Consider the following 15,422-nt stretch of genomic DNA (forward strand, 5'->3'; position numbering starts at 1 on the left):
CAAAACTGTTATTGATCAGTTTCTATATTTCAACATTCCATTTCATAATCTGAATGTCTCTTTATCTTTATTCCATACGTTGTATGGCAATATCAAGAAAGTGGAGCATGTCATGTAGAGGAGACGGGACAGTTCAATATTCGGTTTATTGAAAAAGTACTTGAAATGACCTCTACCTGAGTTTCAATAGTTTTTTTTTCAATCAGTTACAAGAAAGCATTGGTCGAAACACTATTTTATACGGTAGAAAGCCTATGAACCACTAGCAAACTAGAAGAAGAATTGATGAACGTTGAAAAGTACCTAAGGGATAATGCAACCCACAGAAATTTATTGACAAATATAAAAATCTGAAGAAAACAAGACTTAAGTGGCTACAGTCAATAAGAAGCCAAAGTCTATAAATCTCAACTTCAAAAGTGATAACGTCGCAAACATAATCAGTAGGAGATTTAACAATGCATTAGTCAGAAGTTACCCGGCAGTTAAAGTATAGATTCTGGATAAAACATGCTCAATAACCCAATCAAAGGTCGAAAAGCACCCCTTTCATGTTACTACCAACTGTGCTTATAAATGTACGTATACTCGCCAAAGTAGATACATTGGCCGAATAGAAAGGAGGGCATATCCTTAATTTTTGAAAAGGTTAGAAAAAGCCTAAGAACAAGAGAAAGAACGGCTTTGAACACTGGAACTAGAAAACATATATTAGATACAGGACGTCAGGTCGATACCTTGCAATCTTCCAAGGTGATCAGTAAGCAGTCAAACTCCAGTCTTCTGAAGTTTGCTGAAGCCGTTGTTATCAGGCATCGAAAACCTGATTAATGTGTTTAAAAGGAGATGGCTATTCATCTTTCTTTGCTTTGGTGGCAAATATTCCTTTCATTTAATTGCGTCATTATGTCTTTTTATTTCGATTGTCGTCTACGTTAGTGACCTTATTTTATTAACTAAGCTTTACTCATTTTATTCTTATCAGCGTTTCCTCATAGTGTAATCGCTTGTTTCTAGACTTTTGAACTCTTATTACGATCTATGTTTTAGAATGTTCTCTTACATAAGGTGTATATTCAGTCTGTTAAATTTATTTACACCTTTGCTATACTATACTAAAATGTCTTCAGAATAACTTCCAAGGAAACTCTTTCACGTGAGTGAATTACACCAATTTGGTAATTATGGTTTTCAGATATCACAGGTTGTAAGCAGCTAACGAGAACCAAACGAAATAAAATGAATCCATGCTATTCAGCTAGAATCTAACTTGGAATCCTGAAGGGAAATGGAAAAGAGGAAGACCAAAGAACACACAACGTCGAGAATTGGAAGTAGACATCAAAAGAAAGAATAGCAAATGGAAACAATTGTAGAGGATTGCCCGGGACAGAGTTCAATGGACAATTCTGGTGGGTGGCCTACGCTCCTCCATGAGGGATAACAGGTGTAAGTAAGTAAGCAAGTTAGAATCTTTGTTCTTGCCTTCTTCAAGATGTTAAAGGGAACTATATGTATGAAGTATTTCCAAATACTTATTATAAAAAAGAGGGTTCATGAACAGGTTTCTACCATTCTTTAAATAACATTTTCTATTTTGATATTACAGACTGAATTTCATACTTATGGAAATTTCAAATAATACATAATTTGATAAGAATGATCTAATTGCGATCAATTATTAACTTACTTTAACCTTTTGTGCCACCTTAGATGGTCCTGGTAGATCAGTTAATGTTTTGGTAAGTTTATGCATCATTCTATACATATCAGTAATTTGTTGTTCAATCTCATTTGGATTCAATGTATGATAGGGTGATTCAAACCATTCTTTACTATATACATCAAATGCAAGTGCGGTACGCCATAAATTATCAAATGGTTCCATTTGTTGTTTAAGTTCTACTATTTGAGGGAATAATGTTTGTTCCCAACCAACAAGACTTTCTTCTCTGTTTAAAACATTTCATTTAAAAGTAATCAGTTAGGAGGTAATGTAAAACGAAAGAGTGATTTAGTATTTAAAGCAATTGTCAATGTGAACACCATCAATAGGATGGAAGTATATCCAACGGATGGGTTTCAAATAGAGTTATATGTCGGAATTATTCAGATTAGTGATATAGGTTTGGGATTTAAATCTTATAGTGCATAGCTAACTCAGATTGCTGGAATTGGAAGAGACAAACAGAATTTCATCCTGATCACCTTTCATTCAATAACAACTGCTGATATACGTGTTGATGAAAACTGTTAAACGTTATATTTAGCCTACTATCATTATTGTTACAGTTAAAGGTGATGTAACGATTAATACGCATGACAAACTCAATAGAGCATCAGATGTAGTGAATTAAGGATTCTATAGAAATTTTTGAACGTTTCGGAATAACTGGATACATACATCGGCTGCCTAGGATAATAACATTAATAGGTTTACAGAAAGTGGATACTGTTTTTTTGATCAATAATCCTAATCTTGATTATTTATCAAATTATTACCATATACCATAAAATCAATAGTTCGACTTTATGAATAGTGGATCTGATGCAGATGTGAAGATGCGGATCGGCAAAGCAAGAGCACCATATGTACAACTAAAGAACATCTGGAACTCAAAACAATTATCAAGCAACACCAAGATCTGAATTTTCAATAAGAATGTCACGACAGTTCTACTGTATGGGGCACAGACGTGGAGAACTACGAAAGCCATTATCCAGAAGATACAAGTGTTGATTAACAGCTGTCTACGCAAGATACTTCGGATCCGTTGGACAGACACTATCAGCAACAAGTTACTGTGGGAGAGAACAAATCAGATTTCAGCGGAGGAAGAAATCAGGAAGAAGCGCTGGAAGTGGATAGGATACACATTGAGGAAATCGCCCAACTGCGTCATAAGACAAGCCCTCACACGGAATCCTGAAGGCCAAAGGAATAGAGGAAGACCAAAGAACACATTACGTCGAGAAATGAAGACAGACATGAGAAGAATGAACAACAATTGTATAGAGCTAGAAAGGAAAGCCCAGGACAGAGTAGGTTGGAGAAAGCTGGTCGGCGGCCTATGCTCCATTGGGAGTAATAGCAGTAAGTTATTAGGTAAGACTTTATGAATAATGTTATTTATCTGTTCTGAAGATCTAAATTCTTAGAATATTCTTAAATATATCATCCTGCTGACAAGACAAAAAGTACTCAAGTGATTGGTAATAATGAGCATGTGTTTTCACTAAAATATTCAGTAAAAAAGGATGGCTTCTTATTAATCACAAACTATGTGAGATGTTACTTTGAAATTAGTAATATTTGGTAGGTAATAAGAATCTTTACAAACATGAAACCAAGAATAACAAAACATCAGAGTTAAATGAATTCAGTAAACTCAATCAATAATCGGTAACTTTTGTTCAATTCAAATCTGGCGCAAGACTGATAGGTCCTGGGTTCGAATCTCGTGAGGCGGGATCGTGGATGTGCACTTCTGACGAGTCCCACAATAGGAAGAAACGGCTGTCCAGTGCTTCCAGGTTTTCCGTGGTGGTCTAGCTTCAATTGACTCATGATCTCAACTATATCAAATCGTTTTAGTCAACTTCATGTTTATGTAGGCGTTCTGACACATTTACTTTCTGTTTGAATCGATCAGTTATGTTTTATAAATTTCATGCTTGGAGAAACAGATTAGAAGAGCAATTTGGTAAAAATAAACAAACTGTGGCAGTACGTGCTTAAAACTAATAACCAGTAGTAATTAGGTTTAAAGTGAATCTCCTGAAGTTCTAGTGATAAGATATAACATACAAAGTCAACTCAGTTATGGTGTAGAGAGAGTTTTACATCCATGAAACAAAAATAGGATCTAACTATTTTGTTAGTGATGAACCATTACATATTGACCTATCATAAAGATCTCAAGTTCTTATATTTGAACTTACGTGGTAGCTCAGTAAGTGAATATATCTAGTATCTCGACTTGCTCTGTAATGAAATGCTATTTTTATCATAAATCTGATATATAATCAAAGTGGGTAGATTGTTGGCTTTCTTAGTCGAATAATTTTCATCCTTAATGATAGTACTAGTATACATTACTGTAGTTCTTCATCATATCTAAAACATTGTGTACATCGATAAGGAAATTGATCATTATCTTCCTTTCTTACAATTCAACTTCAAAAATACAGTACAAATCATGAAATAACCAGTTATTATTAATTTGATATAATAAACCATATAACCATATAACCTAACTCCACCTGTAGCTCCTCCGGAGGCTACTGCCGGTCCCAAGCCCGGATAAAGGAGGAGGGTTGGGCATGAGGTTAGCTACCCCATCCCGTAGAAACCAAAAAGAAATTATTCAAACCAACCATATAACCTACTTATTAATTTGTTCAGCATCTGTTGTAAATGTATCTAAATCTGCTTGAAAATCATCAAGAATTGATTGAGATTTTAACATTTCATCATGTGAAATTACTTCACGACGACGCATTAAATTAATACGATCCCATGAATTAGATAGACGTTTTTCTAAATCTTTTATTCTTTCTTTTAAATCTTCTTCAGAATTTTCACGTAATGTTGTTAAACGTATATTTGTATTATCAATGATAGTATTAATTTGTTCAGGCCAATTAAATAATGTAGCATTCAATTTAATATCATCATCTTATGAATTAAAAAAGGTAAGATATGAAAGAAGAAATAATTGTATTCCGGTGAAATATATTGTTTATATACCATCGAGAATAATGAAAAGTAACTGTTAGGATCTATTTATGAACGAATATTAGACACATATTCTTATTTTCATAGTTGAAATCATGATTCAATTGAAGCTAGGCCATTAAGGAATCCTGGAAGCAATGAAGAGCCGTTTCGTCCTATTGTAGGACTCCTTAGCAGTGCGCATCCACGACCTCGCCTCGCGAGATTCGAACCCAGAACCTACCAGTCTCGAGCCGGAGCCCTTAACCGATAGACCACTGAGCCGGCATCCGATGGTGTTAATGTATTGTATTGTAGTGAATGAGAACATAAACGAGGACAACCGATTATGAAGTTAGCGCAGATTATAAGGTTGCTTCATAAAATACAAAAACCATACTCTGATACTCTATTTGCAAAATGTTCATTAATTGTCTCAAGCTTCATTGTTCCTGAATTTCAACACTAATTGCTTTCTATTTCTGTTCTTCTCTTCTCAATCTTCTCTTGCCAAGTATTCTATTCCTTACTCGCGATATATATTACTTATGTCGATATAAGTAGCCCACACCACAGTATGACTATTAAGTAACTATATTATATATATATATATATATATATATATATATATATATATATATATATATATATATATCTTTCGTTATGAGCTTTTAATTGACATGTTGACTATTATCATACAATTTACCATTCTTGAGATATTCCTAATTTATTAGTAACAGTTCTCACAATCCCAGTCACTTTTAACTTAATCTTGTACAAATATTATTTTCTATTTCATGGTGTGATGTGGTCTGATTTTGCTCATATGTAAACTAAGTATGTTTGAAATATACAATTCGTATAGGGCAGATTGAGGCAGAGCTATGCATACAAAAGACAAATCGGAACTCTAGGCTATACGTACTGGTGTATGTATCATTAGTTTGATCGTATAAGTCAGCGTATCTAAATTGGCAATTGTATCTTGCTATAATCGTATAGTTAATCATATAACATTATTTATTTTTGTAATAATAATGATTAAGTTAGTAATGAATAAAATGAGGGAAAAATATCCAGAACAATCTAGGATTATTATATGCAAAGATGGGTAGTGGCTAGCAGTGGGATACAGGACGCGCAATGCGCACAGTATGCACATATACCAATTAGAAACTGATCAGTTGCTGTCCTAAGCATCAATGGGAAGATTCAAACAAACAATACGAAGTGAATTCAATCTAGAATGATGTGTAAGAGTATACTAATTCAAATTCTCAAACTCTTCAAAATCACATATTGAGAAAAAAGTCATTGGCGAAGAATAAGACGATGATATTGAATTGATCTCAGTGAATGTGAATATTAAAAATAATGAAATCAGAATCCGATGAATAAAGAAAACGAATCAGATTAAAATGTCGTTATAAGTTTAAGATACAGAGATAGTTCATTATTATTTGATTGAATCATTTTGAATTCATCAATCATAACTATTTTCTTCAGTTTAAATCTTAATCGATTTAGAATATCTTTCATGTCAAGTTAGAGCTACACAATAAATAGTTTTATTATAAGGTACTTGTACTTTACAAGTGTCTTCGAGTTCATGTTAAGTCGGTTATATTTATGTACTAAATGAACTTTATTTAAATAAGGAATCGGAACTCATTTTATTATCTCAGTACATGTAAAATACTATGAAATAGCATTAGTGATGGCATATTTATCCCACCTCATTACTCTGTGGCCGAGTGGATAACGTGATGGCGTTTGGAGCGAAATGTACTAGGTTCGAATCCCAGAGTGAACATCAAGTCAGTAGTAGAATTCCATACACCATCATTCGACTGATTTTAATGTTGGTATATTTCCCTAATGATGTTTTTCATTGGTTATTTTCTAGTTATTTCAGTCATCAGAATGTTAGCAACGTCAACTGAAGTTATCACTGAATTCATAGAAATTAGGATACAACGAAACTACAAAATACAATGCATACTTAATCGTACAGTGGATACTAATTTGTAAAAAGCCAATTTAATATGAAGATCTAATGAATTATAGTATTTTAATCAGTAGATAAGGAATTAGAACCAATGAGAACAACTACAAAACAATAACGAGGCGGACTTGCATGCATATAGCAAACAATTCTCTTTGAACCTAGTACACAACAATACTGTCATGCACTGTCCAATCGCCCTTGACAGATCAGGCAACCCGAAAGTCACGAGAACACTATCAGGGCATACGACAGGCTTCCAGGTTTTCCATGGTGGTCTAGCTTCAATTGAATCATGATTTCAACTATGAAAATACTAAATTCTCCACAAAATTCCTTCTGAACTACAAAACAATATTTTAAAGTGAAAAAAAGATGTAATTAATATGAAGTTTTCTGCAAATTTTCCTTTAAAAATAAAGATATTAAAACTAAATTATGTAGTCCACCTTCACAAATCTAAACTTATTTCCATAGAAACAATAAATTATTTACACTATGTTAAGTGAAACAACATATAAAAGGGAACCATTCAACATGATATCATTACATATTCCTTACAGGACAAGTGGAATTTATGAGCCAAACATAAAAAGTATCACTTCTTCAGTATTATGTATATAAGTAATGAACTTACATGATAAAAGAGCATAATCCAACAAAAAATTTAGTCGTTCTGCAGCTTCAGCTATTTCTTCTTTCAATTTAAATACTAATGTATTGCTTACTTCACGTAAATATGTTTGTAGTTTTACTAAATCTTCTGTATCCATCGGTGTTTCATTTAGTCTGTTGACTATTTCATCATACTGAGAACAAATTCTAATGACGAAATAGAAAATGAAACAGACATTTTAAAAAAATGATCAACGTGATCAATTTGGTTAATTTTTTAGTTTGCTACAACTAAAAGTTGATGCCTTTTGGATGAATACTACTAATAAGTAGTTAGATACTGATGAAACAAATTTGTGACGAAGGGTATGGTAAAATCAGAACATAAAAAATATGTCGAAAATGTGCTTAAAATATCTCATTTTTGTCCTGAATTTCAAATCGTGTTCTGTTAGAACACATAATATACGTACCATACCGCTGTGTTGTCTGAAAAACGTCTGTGACTAGTTTTCATGGCAGATTTGAAATAACATGGGTCATTACTTCCTCATATAGTCGTTACATAGAAATCATCTCTATTCTATGTAATATGAGTTGCTTAAATATCCAGGTCATAGATAATCGAATACCGGTCCATGTTGATCATATACAGAATTCATTGCGATTCTTGTACTTCCTTACATAATATTAACATTTACTTAGTTATGACATAATCATACTACTAATGATAATGATTGAAAAAAAGTAGTTAACTTTGTATCATACATACCTTTTATTTGCATCACGATTTTCATCCATTTCATATGTAGCTATTAGATCATGTAGTTTCCAGACACGTTTAACTAATTCATCATTCACATCTTGACAATTTAAACAAAATAAACTCATTGGGACAAATTGTCGTAACAGTATGAGTTCAGTATTCAAATCCTGTAAACTTTCAACTTTCTATTCGTAAACGATGAGATTTGAAAGAATTTTTGACAGAAACAGGAAAAAAATAACAAAGAAAGATGGATGAATTGAAATTTTTTACTATTTAATGTTTAGAAATGAAACTACTTATCATAGATTAAATAGTATGTAACAGAATAAAATTAAATCACGATCTAGTTCGTATACATTCATCGATGCATAGACTTATTCACCACAAAAGTTTTATCAGTATTAACTAATGAACACAAGAAAAGCGAATCATTAAACAACCTATAATTATAGTTGAAAGCATGAGTCAATTGAAAATAAACCACCAAGGAAAACCTGGAAGCACTCGATTGCCGTTTCTTCCTATTGTGGGACGCCTCAGTAGTGCGCATCCACGACCTCGCCTCTCCAGATTCCAACCCAGGACCTACCAGTCTCGCGACAGAACACTTAACCCATAGACCACTGAGCCGGCATCCAATGGTGTTTATGTATAACTCCAACCAATCCACGAAGTTGAGCCACCGTTCACCAATTGTCTTCAGTGAGTTGATATCTCACAATGGATGTGATTTGAACTCCACTGGTCACTGCATCTCAATAGAACTCCTGGATTTACTTCTCGAAGTCAGTCACCAGTGAGCATATCATTATTATTATGGGAAGGGGTTTTGTGGAGATTTAGTATTTTCATAGTTGAAAGCGTGAATCGATTGAAGCTAGACCACCAAGGAAAACCTGGAAGCACTCGATTGCCGTTTCGTCCTATTATGGGACTGCTCAGCAGTGCGCATCCACGACCTCGCCTCACGAGATTCGAACCTAGAATCTATTATTACCTTGGTATATTATTTTTATCATTATCATTATTTTGTTAGTGTTCATTTTGTTATGTGGTCGTCCTTCACCAAATTTCTATTTCCATTTATATTAAAACAACCATTACACTCATACATTTTCATTCACTCAATTCTTTTCACTTATGTAAACTCTTCGAATCCCGTTCAATTATTACGCAACCCATCTGATCAGTTTTTTAATTCCAGGAATCTTATGCAAACCCTTCATAGACTCTAAAATTTTTACACAATCCATCTTATCCGTCTCTGAACCTCACTTAAATAATGAATCACCCCCCTTATAGTTTTTGATTCCAACACCAAATGACCTCCTAAGGATTGATGTACACGTAAATAGAGTTATTATTGATAACCTTAGTTTTTTTAATTCTTTTCATTCATCTACGTCAGCTGTTTAACACTTTCAATACATATATGGTTGTAAGCAGCTGGTGAGAAACCACGAGATATAATGAATTCATATTATTTTGCATCCATGTTTGTTCTGGCTTTATTTAAACTCATTAAGGGAACTAATTGCATGAAATAATAATTTTAATAACAGTAAATAATATAACGAATGGTTAGAAATATCTTTTTTCTCTCTTAAGTATACTACGAGAATACATTAATACAGTAATGAAACTTGGAGTTAGACATTAACACCGTTGGATACCGGTTTAGTGGTCTATCGGTTAAGTGTTCTGGCGCAAGACTGGTAGGTTCTGGGTTCGAATCTCTCGAAGCAGGATCGTGGATGCGCACTACTGAGGAGTCCCATAATAGGACGATTAGGCCGTCCAGTGCTTCCAGGTTGTCCATGGTGGTCTAACTTCAATTGACTCATGCTTTCAACTAATCACGAAATATCAGATCCAGGATTTACGACCCAGAATAGAGAACCAGATTAAAACTGGATAATACTTTATTTAACATGACTATAAGCAGTAACTCTCAGTATATCCAGAGTAGAAACGAATTATAATAAAGAAAATCATATTTTTAATAGTCAGTAGGCTAAATGCCTGTTTGTCTACATTTAGTGACTAATCATTATTTTATTTTTACTACCACACATCTCTAAACTTCCTATAAATTCAGTTTATTGTCCAATTTGATCAAAAATAGATTTTTAGTGATGAAAGTGTCATCTCAACTTTAATTTGACCATAACTTTTTATAGACAAACTTATCGACATAAATCTGAGGTGGTTGATTAAATCAAACACGGCTAAAGAATCACAATTGATTGATCACTGGGTGGTGATCAATGTCATGAGTGTCAAGTTCTTTTTAGTGCTGATCGAATGCTATCAACCAAGTTGCAATGTGGCCACTAGTTTAGGTGGCTCGACACTGTGTGCACTATGTTGAGGTAAGATGGTGGTTAGGGTTGGTCAACAGGAAACCCTGGACCCGGGTTTCGTGCTACTTGGCACTCGTCAGCAAGGTGTACCTGTAATCTTGAGGGAACTGATGCTCTCCGACGGATTCGATCCCATGTCACTCAGCTTCACAGTCAGAGGCGTTACCACTGAGCTACTCGGGCCGCGACCAATCTTTTTTTTTCAAGATTAGAGGTATTATTCTTGATAGTTTTGAGAATTATACTCTCATTTTTAGTTTTTAGGAACCAGGTAAATAAAAAAATAAGACGAAAGTTAATATAGACTAGTAAACTATTTGAAAGAAGTTGGTGCTAAAAGTAGGACAAAAGAACTGTTCACTAATCCTTACTTTCTAATGGTCATTCAACAAATGTCAGTATGTGATAAAAATCAACTCTAATGCTATTGAAAATATAAAAGCGGTAGTCATTTCTCACTTATTTATATCATGGAAGGTTACCTCTTTCTGAAGAACCTAAAAAGGAAAGTGGTTTATAGGTCTTTCCGAATATCTGAGGTCTTGATAGCAGAACCCAAGAGATAACTGTTTAAACTCTTTTACATATAGGATTTATGTGTATAGTATTCGATGTACTGACTCCTTAGCTTTCTGACCTTACCGTTAAGAAAGGAAATAAATAGGGTAAGGTAGGGTAAACCATTTTTAGCTTTCAACTTTTTCAACAGTCATAGGTGATCATTATCTGAGTAAAACCTTTTAATGTCATCATACCCCAGTATATCCCTTACATAACTTCACCTTCAGACGATACATTTGTCGCCTTTAGCATTACTGCTCTCAGTCTACTTGTATGATCTACCAGGATCTAAAACAATGAATGTGTTAACCAATACAACTATGGGTTATAACCATAGACAAACCCGATCACTATATTCAATGTAGAGGGCTATGAAGGCTATCGTCAAGCATGATATGTTCCAGTTGGGAGTTATATTAAATCTTCACCTTCAATTAGTTTTAACTGCACTCCAGTCTATATATATATATATATATATATATATATATATAAATTTTAATAGTTGAAATCATGAGTCAATTGAAGCTAGACAACCATGGAAAACCTAGAGGCACTGGACGGCCGTTTTGTCCTATCATGGGACTCCTTAGCAGTGCGAACCCACGATCCCGCATCGCGAGATTCGAATTCAGGACCTATCGGTCTCGTGCTCGAACGTTTAACCTTTAGATCACTGAATCTGCTTTCAAAGGTGTCAATGTTTAACTTCAACTAATCCGGGAAATTGAGCGACACATCCACTATCGCCTTTAATGAGTTACTATCTCACAACAAACCTCCACCGGGCACCGCTTCTCACTAGAACTTCGGGAATGACATATAAAAATACAAAATAAAATGAATACCTAATAAATATTATTGATAAATTACCTTTTTAATAGCTAATAATGAATGATGTTCTTTTAGGAAATTTTTCAACTCTAATTCTGCTTTATTATTAAATAAATTACTATAGGGACGATACAGTTCCAGATAATCCTTTGGTCCTATTGAATTAGCACGAAAAATAATCATTGCTTGATCTGTATATTCAATGATTGATTGATCACTAAATGTTACTGAACGTAAGTATAATGAATGCGAGCTTAGTTCTGGGAAAATATCCACTTCAACCTTAAAGAAAAATTAAAAAGAACTATCATATATTGGGATATTAAACATTGTTGTCATAACAAATCGGGCGAGGCCATAATTTATGGACGAGCCAATCAGAAGCGTTTCAGGGATTTCAAGGTCAAGGCGCCGATTTCAGTACCTGATGCTTATGTACGATGGGTTCACAGAGAATTTACAATTTAGGACCAGGCACATATATTCGTTGGTCCAAGTTACTAAACTTCATCAATGTAACAAAATGAACATCAAATTCATTGAAGCAGTTATTTCAATGGCAGTAATATATAGAAAAGATTGAATGTAAATATATGATACAGGGAGAAAGAATTAGTTCGTAGAATGAAAGGTAAACGTTGTTTTAATCTCATGCTTTAAAGGAAGACAAAGAGTGTATACACCTACACCATTGTGATCGATTCTGAGGTATGCCACCGAAAGTCTCCAATCACTAGTTACGATAGTCGTACTGACCCTAACCAAGTAGTTTGCATCTACCAATATGGCTCAGACTAGAAGTTAGTGACTTGGATGATTGGTTTGGCCACCCCTAACTAGATATGTGAAAGTACATCCAGCCGACGACTCCCAAATAGGACGAAACACGCGTCAAACTCTACTCCATTTCTAATCACTATCCATAAAGCTTATGACTTAAGGCAATATTGAGACAATCCATACAGTATACACATATCCCAACAACAAACTCATCAATAGAAGTCCTAAGTAACAATGGAAAGAAACAAGTAAACAACACTAAGTAGATTTAAATAATATTTTTTTCATTTTGTTCTTTATTAAAAAGGTAAAAACAAAATACTAGAAGGGGCTTTGTGAAGATTTCAGTGTTTTCATAGTTGAAAGCGTGAGTCAATTGAAGCTAGACCACCAGTGCTTCCAAGTTTTCTATGGTTGTCCAGTTTCAATTGACTCACGCTATCAACTAGGAAAAACAAAATATCCAAATATTATTTCCCTATAATAACTTACTCTAGGCAAATTTTCTGCAGCATTTGTTATTGCTTGAAAACAATGTAATAGACAATCACGAATTTCACGAAAACTAGGTATAAATATAATTTTTGGATCAGTTATATGTAATTTTAATAAAATTGGTGATCTATGTAGAAAATTCAATTCATCATATTCTTTTTCAAATTTATTTCCATTCTATAATAAAAATTGAGAAGAAAACAAAACAAAGAAGATTTATATAGTTGTAATCATGAGTCAATTGAAGCTAGATCATCAAGGAAAACTTGGAAGCACTGCTTTAAGGCCGTTTCGTCCTATTGTGGGACTCCTTAGCAGTGCTCATCTACGATCCCGTTACGCGAGATTCGAAACCAGGACCTATCAGTCTCACATGCGAGCACTTAACCGACAGACTAGTGAGCCGGCAGGTATCCAATGGTGTTAATGTCTAACTCCAACCAATACACGATTTACATAAAACTGATTAATGAATGAATATAAACTATGTTCTCACTGACAATTGTTCCATCACTGATCTAAATGCTTCAACAATCTTACATTGACTTTTGTGATGAGCGTTATATTCTATGTTCATTGAATAAATCAGTATATGATAATGCATATTTTGGAGCTTAAACTAAGTTGTGATACATAATTCAATAGATTTTATCGTACTTTTTTGTTGTATCTGTTATGGAGAGCCAATCAGAAGTTGCGAAAAGGTTAAGTACATTTCAATGGCTAAGAAATGGGTCGATTTCCTAAGGATTGATTGGTATATATATGAATGAGTATTTGTCCATTTCATTCAGTAGTCCAATACAATTTATCGTTCACTCTTGTGTTGTTACCCAAGTAGGCATTTGGGGAGGGTTATTGTGTAGCATATCGCGTATTAGTACCAGATTACATCATCAATTAAAAAATTTACAAATAAATGGCTGACATATGAAGTATTTCACAGAGTAGATGGGTTGTGGTTAACAGTGGCATCTACGACGTACATTTCGTCGTATTCATTCCATCTATTCACTTGTATAACAAATACGGTATTTATATTATTATTGAGAAGGATATGAGTTATCCGGTTGTGGATAATCATGACTGAATTTTTGATCAGTCTATTGGGATATATGTGTATCCGTAGTAAACGAGAACTCACTCAGGTGAGGGTGACCAATTTATTTTCAATGCAGATGCATACAGTTTTTTCGTAAATTGTGAAAAATCATACATTAAATAGTCCATTTGCAAATCCTACATCAATAGTATCAAACTCCATCCTTCCTTCATTGCCATAACAACTACTCTCTGTTTACATTCCCGCTCTCCTCAATTCGATCTTCTCAATCTTTTGCTACCACGCGTTCCACTTCTGATTGGTGTTACATACTACTTATGTCTCTCAACATAAGTAGCATACACCACATATCTCGTGTTTTTTTTCACTTAGTAACTTCAAAAACAGTATAAGATATCATATTTCTATAAAATTTCCTAGTTGATATCATTCAGTATGATTGGTAATTTATACAATTATTGTTACTGATGGATATCTCCACACCTATCACCTTCTCAGTTTAACAACTGACGTTGATTCATATTCTTCTTTTAATTGGTTGATCCATTAAATCCATGTTTCGTTAAACAACTTTTATTAAAATAATTCATAAATTAACAACTTCCTTGTCTTTCAGTTGCTTTCAGTATGCAATACTGTCCTATTTGTTGACTGACGAATAATCACGAAGTTCATTGTTATAAACTAAGGCAAACCTTTATATTTCTTTGTAGTTAGGTTCTTGAAGTTGCCTAAAATAGTAGCGATTGCCATGGTACAACTGTTATGTAACAAATAATGATTTACTTATATGATCAGTTCTATAAGCAAAGTTTCTTAGAACAATCATTTAGATTGATGAAAAGACTAACAATACACATTTTGTATTTAAGTGACTAGTAATTGTGTTTAAGTAAGGGTTCGTTTGGTTGTAAGCAACATAGGATTTAACATAGGTGTACATCAACTCAAACTACCACATTTTACATTCGAATAGCGACCGTTAGTTACTAAAATGATAAACATAAAAGTATATTTAATAGTAGTATCATTAATATTGAGAAACTAATGTAGAACACTAGTACAATGTGACTAATAAGTTGTTTACAATATAACAGACATTTCATCAGGAAGAATTTCGAAAGGAAACTTACTTCATGAATTTGTAATACTTTTAATAAATCTTGTAAAGATATATTTACAATATCACGTAACTGTCGAGACATTAATGCTGATATACATGC

General features: G+C 33.6%; 1 protein-coding gene and 1 non-coding gene across 2 annotated transcripts in view; one reads left to right on the forward strand and one right to left on the reverse strand.

Annotated features, from left to right (window-relative positions):
* Smp_156080 (dynein heavy chain, putative) overlaps positions 1-15,422 on the reverse strand; it is a gene marked incomplete at both ends in the record, with an annotated part of 118,388 nt that overhangs the window by 90,209 nt on the left and 12,757 nt on the right. Inside the window, 7 exon segments of the mRNA XM_018791532.1 lie at positions 1,691-1,952; positions 4,390-4,678; positions 7,360-7,445; positions 8,110-8,288; positions 11,901-12,143; positions 13,134-13,313; positions 15,333-15,422. The exon segment at positions 15,333-15,422 is cut by the window's right edge and continues 66 nt beyond it. Coding sequence (XP_018647318.1) covers positions 1,691-1,952; positions 4,390-4,678; positions 7,360-7,445; positions 8,110-8,288; positions 11,901-12,143; positions 13,134-13,313; positions 15,333-15,422 — 1,329 coding nt within the window.
* Positions 6,459-6,527, forward strand: Smp_tRNA_01049_Pseudo_TTG.1.1. Its single transcript has one exon. It is a non-coding gene (tRNA).

This window comes from Schistosoma mansoni (assembly GCF_000237925.1).
Source record: "Schistosoma mansoni, WGS project CABG00000000 data, supercontig 0229, strain Puerto Rico, whole genome shotgun sequence".
Taxonomy (NCBI): Eukaryota; Metazoa; Platyhelminthes; class Trematoda; order Strigeidida; family Schistosomatidae; genus Schistosoma; species Schistosoma mansoni.